At 52.0% G+C, this 20,273-nt stretch overlaps 6 protein-coding genes across 6 annotated transcripts; 2 read left to right on the forward strand and 4 right to left on the reverse strand.

Moving 5' to 3' along the window:
* Positions 1–333: 333 nt before the first annotated feature.
* GMORB2_2462 (Regulator of G protein signaling domain) lies at positions 334–1,998 on the forward strand (the record flags this gene model as incomplete). Its single annotated transcript, XM_035464442.1, has 2 exons — positions 334–1,179; positions 1,306–1,998. 2 exons carry the CDS (start codon positions 334–336, stop codon positions 1,996–1,998), a joined length of 1,539 nt encoding a protein of 512 aa, XP_035319628.1.
* A 721-nt stretch (positions 1,999–2,719) lies between these two features.
* On the reverse strand, positions 2,720–4,783 carry GMORB2_2463 (glycerol-3-phosphate dehydrogenase; the record flags this gene model as incomplete). The annotated part of the gene is made up of 2 exons (XM_035464443.1): positions 2,720–2,829; positions 2,896–4,783. 2 exons carry the CDS (start codon positions 4,781–4,783, stop codon positions 2,720–2,722), a joined length of 1,998 nt encoding a protein of 665 aa, XP_035319629.1.
* Positions 4,784–5,226: 443 nt separating this feature from the next.
* Positions 5,227–8,641, reverse strand: GMORB2_2464 (tRNA wybutosine-synthesizing protein 4; the record flags this gene model as incomplete). The annotated part of the gene is made up of 6 exons (XM_035464444.1): positions 5,227–5,685; positions 5,718–6,671; positions 6,732–7,768; positions 7,835–8,205; positions 8,284–8,504; positions 8,573–8,641. 6 exons carry the CDS (start codon positions 8,639–8,641, stop codon positions 5,227–5,229), a joined length of 3,111 nt encoding a protein of 1,036 aa, XP_035319630.1.
* Positions 8,642–9,785: 1,144 nt separating this feature from the next.
* GMORB2_2465 (autophagy-related protein 18) lies at positions 9,786–11,256 on the forward strand (the record flags this gene model as incomplete). Its single annotated transcript, XM_035464445.1, has 3 exons — positions 9,786–9,846; positions 9,905–10,059; positions 10,135–11,256. 3 exons carry the CDS (start codon positions 9,786–9,788, stop codon positions 11,254–11,256), a joined length of 1,338 nt encoding a protein of 445 aa, XP_035319631.1.
* A 959-nt stretch (positions 11,257–12,215) lies between these two features.
* On the reverse strand, positions 12,216–14,408 carry GMORB2_2466 (uncharacterized protein; the record flags this gene model as incomplete). The annotated part of the gene is made up of 2 exons (XM_035464446.1): positions 12,216–12,523; positions 12,611–14,408. The coding sequence occupies 2 exons, from the start codon at positions 14,406–14,408 to the stop codon at positions 12,216–12,218; spliced, it is 2,106 nt and encodes a 701-aa protein (XP_035319632.1).
* A 3,086-nt stretch (positions 14,409–17,494) lies between these two features.
* On the reverse strand, positions 17,495–18,190 carry GMORB2_2467 (uncharacterized protein; the record flags this gene model as incomplete). The annotated part of the gene is made up of 1 exon (XM_035464447.1): positions 17,495–18,190. One exon carries the CDS (start codon positions 18,188–18,190, stop codon positions 17,495–17,497), a length of 696 nt encoding a protein of 231 aa, XP_035319633.1.
* Positions 18,191–20,273: the final 2,083 nt, after the last annotated feature.

Below are 20,273 nucleotides of genomic sequence, written 5' to 3' on the forward strand. Positions count from 1 at the left end.
CTATACCAATCTACCGTCAATCGCCTATTCTGTCTGCGCCCTCGTACCCATCTCAGAATCTCTCGAGTCCGCGGTTTCCATACTGCGTGGCTCAGCCTCGCCCTACGCCACCATCCGCTTATGATCCCCGCTACTTTCCAACGGTCGGCTGCCCGACGTTGATTTGAACGGATCCAGACAAGAGAAGGAATTCGTGGAAAGCGAGAAGGTGGAAGCGAAAGGGAAAGAGACGAGATTGAGCAAGAGCCACGGAAAAAGCAAGAGGGATCCCGGTACGAAAACATCGTCGGGTTTTCTCTGGCGTCAGCCTGGGCTACCCTTTGCCCATCAGTCATGGTTCATCCCGCTTTCAACTCTTCCCAGCACCAGCTCGGGCTCATCCCCTTGTCACGCGAATCATCCCCCAGACCTTCATCAGCTTTTGACGACTTCACCCTATTTGATGTGACCGACTCGAGACCTCCCAGTTGCGTCCTTGGTTCATCGGCTTCCTCGATCCGTTCCACTACGATGCCTACCTCCTCCAACCCTCCCACCCTGACGGACATCCTCCTCGACGTCGCTCCTCCTCCCTACACTCTCAGCGCTTTCACCGCATACCTCTCCCAGAACCACTGCATGGAGACGCTCGAGTTTACCCTTGACCTCCAGCGCTACACGACCGCCCACGAACAACTCTCTACTGCCTCCGCCTCCGACCCCCGTGCCATTCACCACCTCTGCGACCTGTGGGAGAAGCTCATGCAGGCTTACATTGTGCCCTGCGCCCCCCGCGAGATCAATATCCCCTCGCGCGTCCGTGACAGGCTGTTACGCTTCCCCGGGAGGCCCCAGCCTCTTCACCCTAGGGAGCTCGATGAGGCCGGCCAGATCATATACGAACTCATGAACGACTCTCTCCTCGTACCCTTTCTTGAGTCCATGAGCTTGACCAACCTCGACCAAGCGAACTCTCTCTCCCCTCAATACCCCTATTTTGACGCTCTCGGTGCCTCTTCGTCGCGGTCCGCCTCGGTTCATGCCTATGACCATGAGGGCCTTACCGACGACAGCGATGCCAACTCGCCTCCCCCGATAGAGCCAATGACTCCTCCCACCACGCCGCCGACTCCCTCGGACGGCCCCTCATCCTCTGGTCTTCAGCGCGCCATGGCCGCCCACACCAAGAGCTGGAAGAAAGTGGGCGCCAAGCTCGGCTTTAACCGAAAACAACAAAACACCCAACAGCAGCAACGATCGGCCCCTACCTCTTCAGTTCCCATCAACGACCACTCCCGGGGTGGGAGCCCCTTGTGAAGGTGGCAGACCGTGTCTATCTCTGCTACCTCTAATCCACCTGGTGACCGGCGCCTTTCGGCTTGCTCTGCCGTCTGGCAAGAACCGCATCCTGGTGAGCAATTGTCGTACGCCAATGGATTTCTTGCCGACAGGCGGGGTTCGGAAAACGATTCACAACGCTATCGAGGTATTGCAAATGGCACGGTCCCAACTCACACGGCTACTACCACCAGTATTACAGGCGCCCCCGCGTCAGACAAGGACAGCGGCATCCATTGCTCAGTAGCTACCTGCCGCGCACAGTCCGATGATGGCATGACAGCCAGTACCGACAACAGCACCATCAACGCGCGCAGTGGCGTCCTGCCCATATCGCCCGTCTCTCTGTCGGACTACGAAGATGTCTCCAGCTACCTCGCCGTCCCCTCGGGGTATGGGCAAGCACACCTGGATCAGTTCTTTGATGATTCCGCCTGCAACCGTATTGAGTCTATGCCCGACATATACGGATGGGATGCCATTCTGGACCAGAGGAACGTTGCCGAGCCCGATTACTCTCCCCGTGGTGACTGTCACAATGACCCTTCTAGTCCAGTCTCTATGGGGGGGCGAAGGGACTCGACGGCAAGGAAGGAAGGCGGTCTTCTTCACCGCGTCTTTAGCCTGGGAAAACAGTCACCACGCATAACACCTTCGCGTCGCGCCCGAAACCAGCATTGACTTTTTGTTTACGCTTAAATTCTGTGCACATTCGGGCTTTAGGCCTACGCAAGCTCCTAGTCTTGGTCTTCTTTCTCTTGTACCAACGATGCAACGTCTGTACGAAGCAAAGTGGCGGGTCACGGAGTTCTTTTCATTTTTCTTATTCTCTGTTGTCCCTTTTTGTGGCTCAGCGATACCACCAAAAGGGCCTTTTATTATCTTTTGTTCTTTGGAATTACATTTGCATAAGATGCGCGAACAGTTCTCGATTGAGCGAAGAAGGCAAAATACCATATAAATGAGGGGGGCATGAATACAGGAGTTTCTATTGGTTCTTTTTCTATTATCATTCTTCTACTTCTCTCATTCTTCTCTTTCTTGTTTTCATGTCAGCTACCGCGGGCATAGCAACTTGTATCATGGTGTTTCATAACGAGTCAACGGCTATTGCGAATGTTGAATATATTACACGAAGTATTTGATGTCTTCCTGCCTGGAAAGTATTCGCCTGATATATCACGTTGAAACATGTGCTACGTTTTCTGTTGTGTATTGACCTTGTAAAAATCAGAGACAACTTGATCCTCTTGTAGCATCTTGTCCTAATGAGCATTGCAATACCTGGACACTGTCATTCTTTGCAGGGTACCTTACGGAGTGTCACCGTAAATATTGAACATGATGTATTCTTCTATAATCGTTATGTTGTAAGGCATATGATAACAACTCGTATAAGCATCTATGGTTGTGCCGCTGCCTCGGCCAACCCCATCTTCCGCGTCTCAACTTGACTCCTCGTGGCAGAGAGCATAGCCTGCGGCAGACCCATTGATTCAAGAAATGCGACGGCTGGTTATTGTGTTAGCATGTATGTACATGATTGCGTTGCCGGTATGATGGGCTGTGAAAACTCACTGTCTTCCCACTCAAGCTGAGCACGTCTCTGATCCCAATGGAGTTCCTCCGTCATAATGTCCAAGACAGTCGGTAGAGCTTCTAGGGCAGCTTGGGCGTTGAGGAAGGATAGCCTGGTCCTACGGGCGAGCACGTCGACAGCCGTCTGGGCGTACTCGTGCCGCACAGCGTAACGCACTTCTCCGTCTACAAAGGGGTAGTGGTGGGCGATGCGGAAGCCGCGAATGGGGAACCGGATGCCTGTCAAGTCACACAGGCTGGCCACGGTCCAAGCACGGTCGCCGTACGACTCGACCAGGTGGTTGGCCACGTCGTCGTCGATGCCGTAGTGCTGGACCAGGGAGATGAAGAGAGTGCGGCTAAAGCCGTGGGCACCGATAAGGCGAACCTTGCGCGTTTGGCACGAGCCATCCAAGATAGCACCGTCGTGGACGTGCTCGGTTCCGCTCACACGGGGTGCGCTGGGGACGGGGCGCGTCTTTAGACCGAACTCGGACACGGCGGCGTCCACACACTCTTCCGCCATCTGTCGGTACGTGGTCCATTTGCCGCCTGCGCAGGTCAGGAGGCCAGTTGGTGACAAGTCTATCAGATGGTTACGCACGAGGGACTGGGTGTTGCTGGCCTTGGGGTCGCGGACTAGCGGACGGAGGCCGGCCCACGCCGCCAGCACATCACCTCGTCGCACTTCCACTTCTGGGGACAGGTAGTGCTGTACCTCCTTGAGGATCCAGTTGATGGATGCCTCATCGGGCAAGGGGTGTTTCTGGACGGGGGAGGGAGCATCGGTAGTCCCGGCAATCGTGTTGCCCTGCCAAGGGAGGAAGAAGACAACGCGGCCGTCTGACGTGTTTGGGTCGATGAGTCCCATGTCAGCTGGGCTGTAGTAGCCGGGAAGTACGACGTGTACGCCCGTCGAAGGGGCCACAATTTCCCCGGCCTTTGGGCTGTCCATGTTGCGAATCGAGTCGGAGAAGGGCCCGGTGCAGTTGACGACGCACTTGGCTCGAACCGTCATTTCATCAACGGTGTGTCCGTCTCGCTCGGCAATCACATCCTTCACCGTGGCGCCGCACACGAGGCCACTGTCATCCTTAAGCAGGGTTGTCACCTCGGCGTGGTTGGCCACGGTCGCGTCAAACAGTGCCGCCGTCATGGCCAGCGACACGTTCATGCGTGAGTCGTTGTGCGCTCCATCATAGTATACCAGCGCGCCGAGGAGGTTGTCCCGCTTGAGCATGGGGAAGGCGTCGAGGGCCTTGCTGCGCGTGAGGAAGTAGGAGCTCTCGATCCCCTCGCTCCCAGCGAGCAGATCATACATCTTCACTCCAAGCCAGTAGTAGGGTGCCTTCCACATCCTGTCGAGCGGCACCATGATGGGCAGCCAGCTACTCAGGTGGGGTGCTGTGTGGAGGAAGTATTTGCGTTCCCGAAGCGCCTCGCGAACAAGTTGGTACTGGTTGTAGTCGAGTTCCCAGAAAGCCTTCTCCAGGTACCGCACGCCGCCGTGCACCAGCTTGGTGCTCTTACTGCTTGTGCCGCTGCTGAAGTCGTCACGTTCCACCAGGGCCACTCGTAGCCCTCGTGTCGCCGCGTCCAGCGCCACGCCTGCCCCAGTTGCACCACCTCCAATAACCAGCATGTCATAGCTGTCCTCGCTATCAGCGGGCGCCTGACCACGCCTCCGTAGCTCAGCCAATTGCTCCAGGCGGCTTCTCTCCTTCGGGAAGCGAGGTATCCGGAGAGATCCATCCGGCCCGTGTGTTGGTGGCGGAACTGCTGCATATTCGGACCTCGGGAAGGTCCGCGGCCGATAACTGTACGCGAGGGTTCCTCCTCCAACGAAGAGGATTCCTGGAATCACATAGCGCCGAAGCACTCCTGGCATGCTGATGATAGGGTGATTTGCAGCACAAGAATATGTATTTGGTAGGTAGATGTACTCGACGGGCAGACAGTATAGAGGAAAGGGAAGTCAACGTGGATTGATCGTTGATGGTGAGTTGCCGTTCTGTCTGGAAGAGCACAGAGCAGTGAAACCAAGTGAAGCTCCTTTCAGGTCCGTAGATAAATAAAATACAAACAAGAAATGTGAATATCATTTTCTCGTTTCGAAACAACTACTGTCGTCATTCACTCTGAAATCATGATTAATATTAAATGCCCGGAGTCTTTTCAATGACGTAACCTATTGATCCACCCAAAACCGCTTAAACCAACGATCCATCTCTTGCATCACTTATTCAGCCTCATCGGTCATTGACTGGCTTGAAATATGGGCCTAAAAGGGGGTCGACTTGTCTGAATTGCAGTAGTCGACAACTTCAGTATTCATTCTGCAGCCTCGGCCGAGGTCATGAGCTGATCTGCAATTCTGGACAGGTAGAACCGGCGAATCTCGGGGGGAAGCTTCTCAAAACTCTTGGAGATTTTGGTTGCATCCGCACGTCCTTTTTCGTAAGCCTCCAGGTCCCTGTTACCATACACATCTCGTCCGGCTGCGTAGCATCCCGTCTCCATGTCGCGGAAGAACACGTTGACGGCCACGCTCAAGTCGCTCATCGGTGTTGCAGTGTGCAACCACATGGGAGGCAGCACCAGGATGTCTCCGGGCCCAAGAGTGGCTTCGTGAGGGTGTGTGGGCGCCAGTATCTGTGAGTTCAGTGATGAGAAGACATCTAGACTCGAGCTGGAAGCTCCCGGCGCAAAGGCCAGATGGCGCACATCGCTCGGCGGAAAGAGAATCATGCGTTTCGTTCCCTTGATTTGTGTATACACATTGGCCATGACCTGCGTTCATGCCGTCGGTAAGCAGCAATAACAGTCCAATACAGGGTGTCCCAGGTACTCACATCGTAATGCAGCCACATGTTGACCCTGCCGGATAACCTGAGGACGGAGCTAAACCGCCTCTCCTTGACAAAAGCCAGTTCTTTGGGGAGGCGAAAATCCGGAGCCAGGCCAGGAAAATCCTTGTCCATGTCGGCAGCGGATTGAGATGGTTGATCCTGTGACAATGAGCGCAGATATAGTCTGTCTCCGTTGCTTATGCGGTTTATGACATTGGAAAACTTGTCCGTCACGTATTGGAAGTTTTTTGAATTGAAGTCCAGATTGCCGCTGTCGCCTTGGCACTCATGGACAACGACTTCCTTGTCCTTGCCAACGTGGCCCACCAGGTACTCTGGCGTCCATCTATCGACGCACGTACCCACGTCGAGACCTTCCAGGATAACAGGCTTGCCTTCTCTGAGAATTCTCTCAAAAGCGCCTACATCGGTGATTTTCTCCCGAGGAATCTGTCTTATACATACCTTTCCCTGTGAGCCGTGGATAGAATCTTCTTGGCGGGGCTTGGGCAGGACCTTTGGGGATTCTAGGTACTCGCATAGGGTCAGTGGCCTACCGTCCCTCTTCAGAACTGCCAGGACTTCCTGAGGGAGGCCGATGTGGAACGACCTGGTTTCCCAAAAGGTCCCCATGGAGAAACATGTTGCGCCACCTCCGAGGACGGTAAGGCTTGTGTCATCCAGGAACACAGAGGACCCAATCATGAAGGGCATCCCTTTCGTCGTAGATGAGAGATCAACTGCGGCAAGTATACTGCACTGCCCGCCTGAAGTAGAGATGAATGTGATACTCTGCCCCTGCTGACGCGGGCTAGAGCCTGTCCCTCCACAGACGGCCACTGTTGATGGGCCGAGTTCGACGAGATCAGCGCCAAAGATTGACAGAGCCTCATATTGGACACCCAACTCTTGGAACCAAATAGCTGGCTAAGGCCATTGGTTAGTTAGATTCAAACATGGGCAAGACACCAGTGGGGTCTCAAATACCTGTCCATCTTGCAAGTCCAGCTTCCACGTGTATGCCGTCGAACACAGTGTACCATCCTGTAGCATGCCACCAAACAGAAGTCCCGTAAATGTCCCATGTCCGTTACTAAACTCTTCGGAGTTGCAGATAACGCTGCCAAATGTGGCCTTGGGCCTCTCGCCAATCACCTTGCTTTTCAACCAACCCATCTCAGGGTTGAACACAAAGCTGTTCTCAGAAACTCGAGACTGGTCCATCTTACCACCCATGACCAGAACAAGCGACGAGTTTCCCAGGCGAGTGGCACTGTGCCGAAACAAGGAGACTGGCAAATCCCACGTCTTCTCCCATTCCAACCCATCAGACCCTCTTTTGAGGAGCCAACAGTCGGAGAAGGCTTTGCTCGGCGAAGCTCGGCCTCCGGCTAGGAGGGTCCCATACTCCCCTAGAGCAGTCAAGGTGGAACACATACGGGGAGGAGGTCCGTGCAAGGGGAGTCTGAGAGACGTCCTGGAGTCTCCCAGGGAATAGAGATCACATGTATCTGACCGGCTGTCCTTTCCTAGACCCATGATGTGAGCTGCATAGCGCGAGCCTTCAACACTCGAGATAACAGCCGTATTTCCGAATCGGCGTCTTATCGGCCTGGAGTGTGTTTGTGACACTACCTCGACCTTGGACGATGGGGCACCTGACGACGGCGGCGTACTCGCGGAGGCAATGTAGGAGTCTGGGCGGACAGCTCTGGCATGCAGCAAGCAGTAATGGCGACCAAAGAGCATGAATTCCTCCCATTCATCAAAAGGCTCTATTGCATCTAGCTCCTGACGCTCAGGCGGGGTAACAAAGCTGTCATCCAGCCATGTCTCCCAGAGATCCCAGGTGTCAACATGCGCCCAACCACGAGATTGGAAGCGGTTGCGCTGGCTTTCAAGACTAGGATATGTCCTGACAGACTTTATCGGCGTGTTGAGCTTGTCAAAATGCTTGAGCATCGTCTTTGCAAAGGGCTGTTCAGGCCCCTCGGGGATGATCTGTTCAAGGAGGCAAAATTCGACTGGTGTTTCCTTCATGTAAGCCTACGCACGTGTGTATGGCGCTCGGTGTGTTTACCTATACGTACCCTTGCCGATCGAGCTGGCCCACTCGATAAGTGAATCAGTGGAAGGTGTGTCCATGTATGTGATGGACACCTCAGCAACGAAGAGGACTTCGGCCTGGTCGAGTGGAACGAGAGACGCCAGTGTACGACGAAGCATCTCGAGCTGGCGTAGATCACATGCAATCTGGCAGTAAGCCGGACTCTTGATGAGGACGGGATCATTATCAGATTCACTGAATGACGCATCCGGTCCCAGGAGCTGTGATAGCTGCGGTGTCTCCCTGACAAGGACACGCTTCTTGCGCATCAAATCGGGGTAGTCTACATCGACAAAGAGGGCGTTTTGGCAGACGTCCCCATACCGAGCATGGCACTGCCATGGGAGAACATCGCTATGAGAGATATCGTTAGTTTTATTGTACGAGTCTGAGAGTGTTAAGAATGTTGAAGGAACCTATGTGCTTTCTTACCTCCCACATCCCAGATTCACGATAATCTTGGTATTGGTTGACGGTCTGGAAAGAAATTGACGCACCACGACATCAATAGCCTTCAATCTAAGCCAGTAGCCACGGTTGATGAGTGGCGCTCTCCTCTGAGGTTTCTGGACAAAGTAGCGGAAGTAGTGAGGCTCGTTGGCATAATAGAGCCGTTCAACGCTTCGCTTGGAGACGATGCTACTACTGTTGGTCTAAAGTGGGCAAAGTCATAGTCAGATTTGGGAGCCAAGGCTCATATTCCATGAGAAAACAAACTCACTCCCATAATGAGGTCATCAAGGACTTCTTTTGACCGGCTAGGTCGTGCAGGCAAAGTTGCAGCAGGCATCTTGTAAGACGTTGATGAGTGTATATTCCCCCACGGCCAGGGTAGTGTTAGTTATTTTCTTTTTTGAAGCCTGTCGCTGTCTCTGCTATCTCCTTTTTCAGTATATCCCGTTCAGGTAGTCCAGAGAGAGAAAGGAATATTCAGGTTTATTCTCGAGACAAGCTATGTGAGAAGGGTTAGATCAACATTGTGATGTCGTATGTTAGGACAGATGGTCAATGCTAACAGGCAAAATCAAGACTGTTTTTTTTTTTTGTGGGGGTGTAACAATATAATAATACGCACTCTCCTTTGGTGCGATTTCGCGTGCAGAATGAGGGGCAGGAACGAACGAATTAACGCATCAATGGGAAGCGCTGTGGGTACAAGTAATAGTATATGTACGGAGTATCATACGCAGTAAAGAGCCCCGGTGTTATAGCACCTCAGCCATGAACCTACATAGATAGATAGCTCCACTGCGTTATAAAAAATAAAAAAGTCCTATAAACGCTACAATCAATTTGCGACCGGATAATATTATAGAACGAAAAGTAGCTATACTCGGTGTAAATTCCCTAACTCATCGACCTGTTGGCCCCTAAAAGTGTGGGGATTTAGTATACTGGAGTCTGGCGCAATAAAAGGGAGCAAATGGAAGGTAGTGCAGGTGACTTTTACGTCACTGACGCCTGCCGTGAACACATGGACATTTGTAGGGTCCTAGGGCAGGTGCAGCACCAACAGCAAGGTTGCAGCTATACCCATTTCCAGCCCCAGCAATTACCACCCTCCTACTACCAATTCCCATCTCCCCCGACTAACTCCAACCTCATCGCCATCATCGTCGCCAGCGTCGATCACGCCAAAAGTACATGTTCTGTTAAGTGCTGCTTCTCTTCTTTGTTCTGGCCGTTATCATTCATCCCTTCACTATCCGTCGGGCACCCGGAGAAAGCCCTCTTGCCGACCTTCGTCCTGTCTAGTCCCCAACTTATTCCGTCTTTCCCCACCTCGTCCGGCCGCGCGACTGGCCTCGACCAACATACCAGACCATACAAGCCCTCCCCCCCCCCCAAACCCCTACCAAGACTTCTTCCTTGCGCGGTCGCCTTCTCATCAGTGTCTTGTGCGCTTCTAGCCCGAGGCACTGTGTCCGCCCATCATGACGAGCCCGGCACTCAATTTTATCACCTTTAACCAGGACCACAGCTGTCTTGCTGTCGGTGAGTCTCGACCGCATTGCGTTGGCCCGGATGGCTGCTGACGCGAAATACTGTATAGCCACGTCGAAAGGTTTCCGCATCTACCACACCGATCCATTCTCTCCTATTTTCAGCAGCGATGAAGGCAACACATCCATCATCGAGATGCTCTTCTCGACGTCGCTAGTCGCCCTTACCTTGACGCCACGCCACTTGATAATACAGAACACAAAGGTTGGTGCTTTATGTCGCTCCCTGGCTTCCATCTCTTCTGACAACTATCCTTCTTTTTTTTTGGTTTTTGTTTAGCGAGCTTCAGTCATATGCGAGCTCACCTTTCCTTCGGCTGTCATTGCCGTGCGCCTTAATCGCAAACGGCTGGCGGTTGTCCTGGAGGAGGAGGTATATCTCTACGACATCAGCAACATGAGCCTGCTACACACTATTCACACGTCGCCGAACCCCGATGCCATATGCGCCCTGTCACCGTCATCAGATAACTCATACCTGGCCTACCCGCTTCCCGAGCCGCGCGAAGAGGTAGAGGCCTCTAGGCCATCGCACGCCCCGCCGCAGTCGGCCTACGTGGCCCCGACGTCGGGCCGAGTCCTTATCTTCGACACAGTCACCATCAAGGCCGTCAACGTGATAGAAGCGCATCGCTCACCGCTGAGCTGTCTGTGTCTCAACAACGACGGTACCCTTCTCGCTACAGCCAGCGAAACGGGCACTATCATCCGCGTCTTCTCCGTCCCCAAGGGCCAGAAGCTCTACCAGTTCCGTCGGGGCACCTACCCATCTAAGATCTACAGCATGTCCTTTAACCTCAGCTCGACGCTCCTCTGCGTCTCGTCTACGTCGGACACAGTACACATCTTCCGTCTCGGCGCACCGCCGGGCCACTCGACACCCGCCGGTGCTCCCATAGAGCCACCCGGCTCCCCCCGCCAGGACAGATGGTCCCGCGACCGGTCCTTTGACGACGGAAATTCGCCTAGCAACAGCGCCGCGGGATCGCCCCACAGCGACGCCCCCGGGCGCGGCGGAAGCAGCAGCCCTGCCAACAACGGAGGAAGCCAGGGCCATCGCCGTCAGAGCGGCTCCCTTGGCAGCATGATCCGCCGCTCGTCGCAGATAATGGGTCGCGGCGTAGTCGGCGTGGTAGGCTCGTATTTGCCCCACACAGTCACGGAGATGTGGGAGCCTCTCCGCGACTTTGCCTTTATCAAGATCCCCAGATCCTCATCCGGGTCATCCTCGCCCAACGTCTCCCGCATAGCCGGCGCCGGCGGTGCCCCTCCTCGCAGCGTCGTCGCCATGAGCAGCAGCAGCCCGCAAGTCATGGTCGTCACAAGCGACGGAGGCTTCTTCGTCTACAATATTGATTTGGAGAATGGTGGGGAAGGCATCCTAGTCAAGCAATTCTCGTAAGTCTTCTTTCCCTCTTATCCCTCAACTTCATCGTCTTCCCCCCCTGTTTCCCTTCTTTGTTGAATACTTTCCCATGACGCGTACTAAATAGCATACGGCCAGTGTCCTCAAAGGCGACGACAGAATCGATGTCTCGGCGTAGGATCCATTTGATATTCCGGGGCGTAGCAGGAAGGGCGTTTTTGCTTTCGTCTTGATGTGTTTCTTTTTCCTTTTTCAACAACTTGTCATGGGAATCTTCGTTTGCACCTATCTATTCTGCATAACTCATGTTCCAGCCATGTCGCGGGCGTTCCTTTTCATCTTCCAATCTCCAGTTTCCTACCAACAAGACGAGCGAGAGGAAGAGACATTTCGTTTGGTGGTCATGACAACTCCAAAACATCAAAGAAGTTTGAATACTAACACTGCAGAACATATACTACTAGTCCCATGCATACAATCTGATATAAACATGGCCGAATCCGTCAATCGTAATAACTTATAAAGATACTGTCATAAACGCGTTCCATTCCTTCGAACATCCCATCCTGACCTGGAAGAAACAAATTTTTGTTCCCGGTTCCCAATAACAAGTCTGTTGGCTGCCCAAGCCCCCAAAAGCCAGTACACAAGAGAAAAGACAGTCCGACAATCTTTAAAGCGAAAAACAAATGACCAAGCGCCCAGGTAGCCTTCCGTGTCGACTGAAAAGGGGGTAAAAGGTATAAAAGACGGTTGTATGTACAGTCTTTTCCAGCATCTCCAAGATCTTAGCATTGACAACAGCAGGATATAATGGAAAAACAGCAGGCCCTGGTAGGCCCATATTGCCACAAGAACTGCAGTTGCCAAGAATAATATACAATCGGTCAGGAGAAATAAACATCAAGGCTTTGTACTTGAAGAATAGAAATCGTCCGCTGGTTTACAACAAAAGTCGAATGAAGGAAACAGGAGGGGGAGAGCGAATCAAGTCATCATCTGGAATAGGGGAGATTCATGAGGGCAATCTCCCTCGTGACTTGTGCCCACTCCATTTCACGTTTGACGGGGGCATCTGGGTCGCCATCCTGCTGGAGCATTCCCTCCCAACGCAGAAGTTCATACGTGAAGCGTAGATGAGGTTGAATAATGACGTTGAGGCGACGTGCTCTTACGAAGCAGTATGCACGAGGAAATGACATTTTCATGGCGCGCATAACCTCGGCGATACAGATGGTGGCGCTGCGGGAGACACCAACACGACAATGGACAAGAGTTGCCGTCCCGTTTTGACGTCCACGGTCTGTTTATGATATTGATAGTCAGTTTTTTGAAGAACCAGGGGGGAACTGATGAACAGCGGGCAAAAAGTTTAGAGCCATTGACTTACCAATGAACCCAAGACAACGAACGAGCTGATCTGTCAGTGGATCGATGCCATTGTCTTGAACGTTATCGACAATGCAAGTATTGTCCTCGCCCCATGCCTCTAGAACATCATCATCCCAAGTGGCCTTCTCGCCAACGCTCAGAACCTGACAGATGCCGAGCTCGCGGAGAAGATCGGGATTGTTGGCATGGGTGATGTTTCCCAGGTATAAGTAGTCGAGGACACGGCTAGGTAGGGAGCCGTCCATTGCGGAAAACCAATGAGGCTCCTCCCTGACCATGTCAGATATTTCGAGAAGCCCCCGGTTGGAGCACGCAGGCGACTCATGGAGTAGCCTGGGGGCAATCGTTTTGAGGAGAGCTACGTCGCTGGGATAGGCAAAGAAGTTTCTGCCCTGAGCCTTGTGGAGGTCGACCCATGCCTTGGCAAGAGGACATCCGGTACTGTAGCTGAAGTAGGCAATACCCAGCATGGAGGACTCAGTATAGCCATCGGCACAGTGGATGAGGATTTTGCGAGGTGGATAACGTGGGGCGGCCTTGTCGCCGTCAGTAGACATAGAGCTGTTTTCTTCAAGAGTGCCCTCGAAAGACTCTGTCGATGGGCGGGACCCATGAGCCAGGTGATATATCCACTTGCATGTTTCCAGAATATCATCAGCTTCAACGTGACAGTATGTGGGTGGGAGAATGCTGCCCGACGATGGGAAGTCGTGATAAATTTTGGGCATTACTTCGTCGCTGTACGTAGCCAATATGTGCTTCAGCACATCGGGATTCAGTCTGCCGCCATCACTGCACTCGATAAGGATATCGAAGGGCGCCTCATCCGCACTTCCCCTTTCGGGGGTTGGGCCGAGAAAGACATTGTGGCTTATCTCGGACGCCTGCGTCATGTACCACATCTCCTGCCTCTCCTGCTCAAAGAAGTCTAGTACCTTCCCAGTCGGGTGACCATTTGAGTCAATTGCCACGGTCTCCTGATAATTTGCCTCAAACTCGGCAAAGGCACTTGTACAGATAAACGTGTTGTACTGTGGGAATTGCTGGTCGTAGGTCAAGTGCTTCTCCCTCCGCAAGCGCTGAGCCGAGGCGAAAGCAAAAGCCAGCCTTCGGACATCAGAGATGTTGTCACCATAGACGATGATATCCGAAGTCAAGGCGACTTTTGCGGGCTGTATATGAAAATTGCGTACTGAGAAGCCCTTGGGCGGGTCTGCTTCGACGAATTGGGGGTTGGGGCCAAGATGGATAACTTCTTGAGGAGCGATGGCACCCTTGAGACGAGAAACAGATAGATCGCCATCGGCCTTGACAATAGTGATGTTCCTCAGGAAGGGCGGAGCCCTGCGACTGGTACTCCGCTTTGCACTGAAGAAGCTCCGCTGGATATGATTGTGGGGATGCAACCCGTGCAACCAGGGGAATACAAGGGTTGGGTGGGCAAGCGGAATACGAGAGAAGGAGCTCAAGGCCTCGACAACAGTAGTGGCATTAATCTGATATACAGACTCCGAGCCTGAATCGAGACGATCATAGCCTTGTGGTGGGTAGAGAATCGACGGCTGGGCGTAGTGCTGGTCCTCCTTTGGGGAGTCTGGAGGGGTTTCGAGCTGGTCCTTCACAGCCGGGCCAGTAGGGCAGGCTGGTAGGTGTTTGTTGGGCACTGGAAGCTTGTCATCTCGAGATGCAGACAGCGAATTGAGACCTTCAAGCGATAGCGGCGACGTGTAAGGTACGTCCAAAACGGATGATTGCGTGTGCTCGGAGATTGGCCTTGTGAGGGCAACAGTGGCCATGGTGAGACGATTGAGGTTGGATTTATTGCGGCCCCAAGGCAAGGAAGCCTTCTTCACAAATCGTTGTATTATAACGAAGGGGGATCAGCCGCAGGATGCTGTTATCGATGGCCTTTCTCTTGTCAGTATCAAGGCGGGGCGGATAATGGAGATAGATGTGGGTAGGTGATCCACCGTGCCAGTGGGGGTAAATCAGCATTAGAGGTAGACAACATACAAGAATCTTGTAGAGAAAACAAAGCCCGCTGGACCATTCCGGTACGGTGCTTCGAATTCAATACAGGAATAACAGACAGGAGCTTGAAAGAAAAGGGAGAAGAAGAATAGAAAGAAAATAGGAAGAGTGGATTGGAAGACTAAATGCTGATCTTGACGAGCATCAGCTGGCCAGGACGTTTTCTCCAACGGTTGCTGACAAGTGGATACAAGAACAGGATGGCAGATGGAGAATAGACGAAGTAGCAGAGCCAATGATGCAGGTATGGCAAAGGGTCGAGGAGAGCAGATGGTAAGACAAAGGGGACAAAGGATAGATTATTGAGGTCGACGATGACGGATTATGAATTTGTATGATGCTGAGAAGGAGAAGAGGAGAGAGACAAGGAAGATGAGGGGTCAAAAGGTAGGTTGGGAGAGGTGGGAGAGATGGGAGGAGGTTAGCAGAGTCCCAAGAAAGTTTCGAAAGATAGATGGAGGACGGCGTGATAAGCCAGACATGCATTGTTAAAAGGCAAACTGGGGGATTGATAGGCTGCAGTGGAGGAAGGACCGAAGGTGGAGGGTGACACGGCCCAGCTCTTGCCGCGCTAGCGAAGCATGGGAGGCGGGGAAGGAGCCGCCCACCAATGGAGGCTCCCAGTGCTTGTATTGGTACTCTCAAAATAATCCATCTCGATGAGTTGTTATACATTCGTTGTACATTCGTTGACAGTGGTACGAGAGCTGGTAAGAGTAATTCCATGCAAATGCTACTAGTAGTCATGTTGATTTTTTTCCTAATCTCTCTGGACGATGATGACGACTCTTTCTTTGTACGACTCCAGGTGTCTAGAAACATAGAAAAGCAGACGTGCTGCTACACGTCCTGCTGCGTCGCGGAAAGACGAAGGAGCATCCCAACCCTGGCTCTTTCCCTACAATGCATTAGTGGGCAATCGGTTAATGACGTTGGTAGCACTTGCCAGTGGGTATCACTTTACACTTGCACAAAGCGAGCAATGGCGCTACACTCCATTTTGCCCGCTGTCTGCCCGCCTGTCCATAGTAGGTTGGAACAATATTACAGCGTGCAGATGAAATATCACAGCATAAGTAATGGGCTGCAACAGCGTTTGCACCACTGTAATTAAATCTGCTAGGGCGCCATGAGTGCGCCGCAAGAAGCTATGAGGCACTATGGAGGCGCTAGGAGCATCGAGGTGAGTCTAGATGCCAATAACTCCACCTCCACCATCATCACCATCGCCGTCGCCATCACCGTTATCACCATTATCATCATCACGGTACGATTGGCGTTGCCAATATCGTTGCATGTACATCCTAGTGACGTGCTGACGTTTGTCTGACCGGTCATTGTGACACTGCGTCGCGTATGTGGCACGCACTAATGCTGCAGTCCAGTTCCAGTTCCAATTCCCAGTTCCTAGTCGACGGGTTTTAATCAACGGAGCCGAGTCTCATTAGCTACGTAGCGCCAACAGGTCAACGGATTCCTGGGTTCGCCTATTTCTGAACAGAAAGAGAAGGGGGCCCACGATACTACCGTATCCTTGTGCATCACATGTCAAATCAACACGCACACACGACGTCATGATACACTCTTCCCCTGGCTCCCTCCTGTCTCTGGGTCTTGAGAGCTTCAACTACCAATGGCACCAGAAACGTCAATACCCCCGTATTGCCACCATTCGTCAAGTTGTGGTGTGGTAAGGTCTTGCTGTGCCCCAGCGCACCCGCCCTGGCTCCCTCCATGAGTTTATACGGATAACCGGCTCCGCCAGATCTCGACCAATCAGCCTCAGAGCGCGATAGAACTTTTTTTTCTTTCTTTTCTTTTCTGCCTGATAGAATCATTCATGTGGTTTCAGAGACTGTCTTGGACATTGTGTGATTACTCTACGAAAGAGACGAAGTTAAGCATGGTTCCATCTACATTCCACCACCCCAACCTCTCCCTCTTTGGGGTAGTATCAACACGGTAGCGCGGCTATCAAAGGGAAAAGGCATGACCCGAGACTAGTCTAGGACGATAGTAGTAACGGCCGGTGAATGGCTCAATTGGCGTATGAGTATTGTAATATTCCGGGGATATCAAATGTCAGTCGTATGATCTGAGCGGATGTTGTTGGATACATGTATCAATCCATTTTCACTATTCATTACTGATACGAATACTACTGGTCATGACTCCCCAGTCTTTGTCCTCAACATAGCCCTCCAATATCAAAACTTGGCATCGTCTGATACATGCCCGCGCCGTGAACGGGTAACTATCACTGATCAGACATGTCTCGTAACCCTTGCAGAACTGTTGCGTCACCCCGGCACTTCAAACAGTGATGGGCCGTGGTACATTTAACTATGTCTTTCTTTGAGTCTTTCGTTAATCGAGTACTACTACTGGCAGGCATGATCCCTGCAATTTCATATGCACAGTCATGCACACACGCATACATACGGGCGCAAACACAGACATGAGAGTTGAATAAATAGACTGGGTTCAACGTCCTTGCAATATTTAATCAAAAGATGCGTCGTAGCAAAGGCATGATAGGTGAGTCTGATATGAGAAGAAGATGATAATGACAGTATCTGTTTTCAGGTACTAGATGGATCGATTATCTAGAAGGTGGTGGTATATGTACTGAGGAACGGCAGGCCGTGATGATAGAAAAAAAAGGATGACAGGAAGAATGGAGAGATGATGACATGTTGATGACTATGGGCACTGCAGGTTCCATTATTTCTTCTCTTTCTTTCTTCTCTTGTTCGTCCGAAGTCTAATCAGTATCGCAGAAGGGGAAAGCTTCGAATCGCAAGGTTGTAAGGTCGCAAATCGCGAGGCAAAGTCGAGAGTCAAAGTCAATTTACAGGGCAAAGGCGACGAGAGCGGCCATGGCGACGGCGGCGGCGACGGCGCCAGTCTGGCGAGTACCCGAGTTTTCGGGCTTGTCGTCAGAGGAGGTGGAGGACGAGGACGAGGAGTCGTCACTGCCGCTGGAAGAAGGCGAGGGCGTCGCGGCAGTCGAGCTGCCAGACTCGGTCGAAGTCACGGAGGTAGAGGTGGGAGTCTCGGAGGCAGAGGTGGGAGCCTCGGAGGCAGAGGTGGGAGTCTTGGAGGCAGAGGTGGAGGTCTTGGAGGTAGAGGTGGACGTGACAGCGGGACTCTCCCACTTGATTGAGTCGCAGCCGGTGGGCACGGTGACGCCGCCAAACTGCTCCGACACCTCGGGGATGTCGGTGCATGCGGCAACGAAGGAGTTGACGACCTCGCTGTTCTTGACGTACCAGCTCGACAGCTCAGACATGTAGGACGAGTAGCCGGAGGCGATGGATCCGGTGACGGCGGGGATCTCGCAGGCGTCCGTGGCCGAGGACCAGGTCGTCTCTTTGGCAATGTAGGACGCCAGGCTGCTGGGCGGCGTGGGGATGCCGTCGGCCTTCTCGATGACGGTGGAAGCGGCGGCCATGCAGTCGTCCACGTCGCGGGCCTTGATGTTGCTGGCCGATGTGGCGGCGACAAAGGCCATGACCGCAAAGATCCGGTGTTCCTGGGCGAACATTTTTTCTATTATTGAAAGCGAGAGAAACAAATCCAAAGATTTGATGGTTTTTTTGGGTGGAATAAAAGGGGGGGAAGGGGGGGGGATAGTACTAGTAGTAGTACCAATATTAAGAATGAAAGAGAAACAAGAAGAGAAAGAAAAGTGATAGAGGTGGTGATAGCGATGAAACTGACTGTTCTCACTGCGGACCCCCTTGAATAGTTATATGTTCCAGTTTCGGCGCTGCCAGGCTGCAGTTCTCTACCGAATTCATGCTTGGCCTTGGCCTCTTTCTTTCTTGTACTCCTCCGTAATTCCATCCGTGGCGAGTAAACGCCGCGCGCATCCTTTAAGCGGGTACATTCGCATCCAGTCAATAAGCAATTAACAAAGGCCCCTGTTTTGAAACCGGGGTCTGGGCCACTTTATGTCCACCAGGCTGAGTTGACCCTTGTGCTCGTGCTTGTACGCCATATTACGTTGTAGAAATACGGTGTCTGTAGTGTACATCTATACTCATGACTACTACGAGTACGTGCATGTACAACTAATACTGGAATACTACTAAGCTGCGCGCGATACCTTTGGGCATGTCATTCGCGATACACTCGTTACTCTCAAGAGACCTTTTAAGAGACTATGAGCAAGTCTAGAAAACTAAGGCTTGTTACCTCGCAACTCGTGAGATCAGACTAGCTCAATGGACAGGATTACCGGTCTGTGCCTAAGAGAGAAGTGGCCGGTGATATCGATAGGTATCTCGGGGTGTTTGTTGACAGTTGTCATGGTCTGTGGGTATCCAAAAGCTTGGGCTGACATGATTTACGGTGGGAGTTGCCTGGTTCGTCTAGTACTTCTTCAAGTCAATACGAAGTCGATACTAAGTTACCCACCGCTGGTTTCTGGACAGCCCCCCTCCCGCTTCTCGCTCTCTCTGGGCGATCCTGCCCCATTAATTCTTTTGAATGCATCGTCTTGGCATAAGCTGTATTCTTACAGGTACGAGAGACGAATTGCTATGTCGGTTAGTTGCAACTCATATGAGTAGGCAGTGCTATATGTTGTCTGATGCATGTACATATATACATACGTTACCTACTAGCAGTACTACTACATGTAGTTGCAGCATTACTTCAGCGGGTAAGATCGATATGAACCAATGATGGCACATGTATAATGCGGAGTTTTACTCCGTAGTTTCTAGTACATGTATGTATCTGTACGGAGTACTCCGTAGTCGCGTTTTTAATACGGTGTCATAATGCCAACGACAAGTAGTGATATTACTCCGTAGTATACGTGATCCCCATATCCATGCAACTTTATCATGCTTACTCTATAAAGCATTACACGTAATATTACAGTCTGGCGTTGCTGTTATTAGTACTTTGCATGTTTAGAGTTGTCAACTGGTATCAATACCAGGTACTTGTGTAGTGACATTGTTGCTACTACTACTACAAGTACGTTCTCTTCCAACTACTCCTGGTCGTGACAACAACCTGGCAGGCATCCCGCTACTTCCGAGTAGATCCAGAACAACTCAACGCGTTCCTGGATCAAGACGACTCGGGACAGCAGACTTGCCGGTGCAAATAACACTTGGCAGGGAAGAAAAGCCTGGCCTATAAGCTACTGCACTAGTATCCGGAATAGTCCGCTGCTATGGCTGTTGCGGAGCCCATAATCTAGTAATGAGCTTGTTGAGTTATTAGTCTCGACTCGTTCCAGCTTCTCTCATACTATCACGCCCGGTCCTTGGTCTGTACTATTGGTCTGCCCTATAGGTCACTGACGCTACGATGGCTCCTTAATGCGGCGTATTTTCCGTATATCACGCCGGCCTGTAAAGTACGGACCAGACCATCGGTTACTGCAATTACATATCATCTAATGTCCGTACTCATACCCTTCTCGTACTCGTATACCTACCGACATGCAACCTCCATATCCATCTACACATATACGAGTATATGTCTGTCTGTGAATATCTGTCTTAAAAGACTCACCTTTCCTCCGGCCATCAGGAATCTCATCCTAGTCATACCCGTATACTTCAACACCAATTCTCCCGTGACTCGTACATATATATACACATACA

Source organism: Geosmithia morbida (assembly GCF_012550715.1).
Source record: "Geosmithia morbida isolate 1262 chromosome Unknown scaffold_13, whole genome shotgun sequence".
Lineage (NCBI taxonomy): Eukaryota > Fungi > Ascomycota > Sordariomycetes > Hypocreales > Bionectriaceae > Geosmithia > Geosmithia morbida.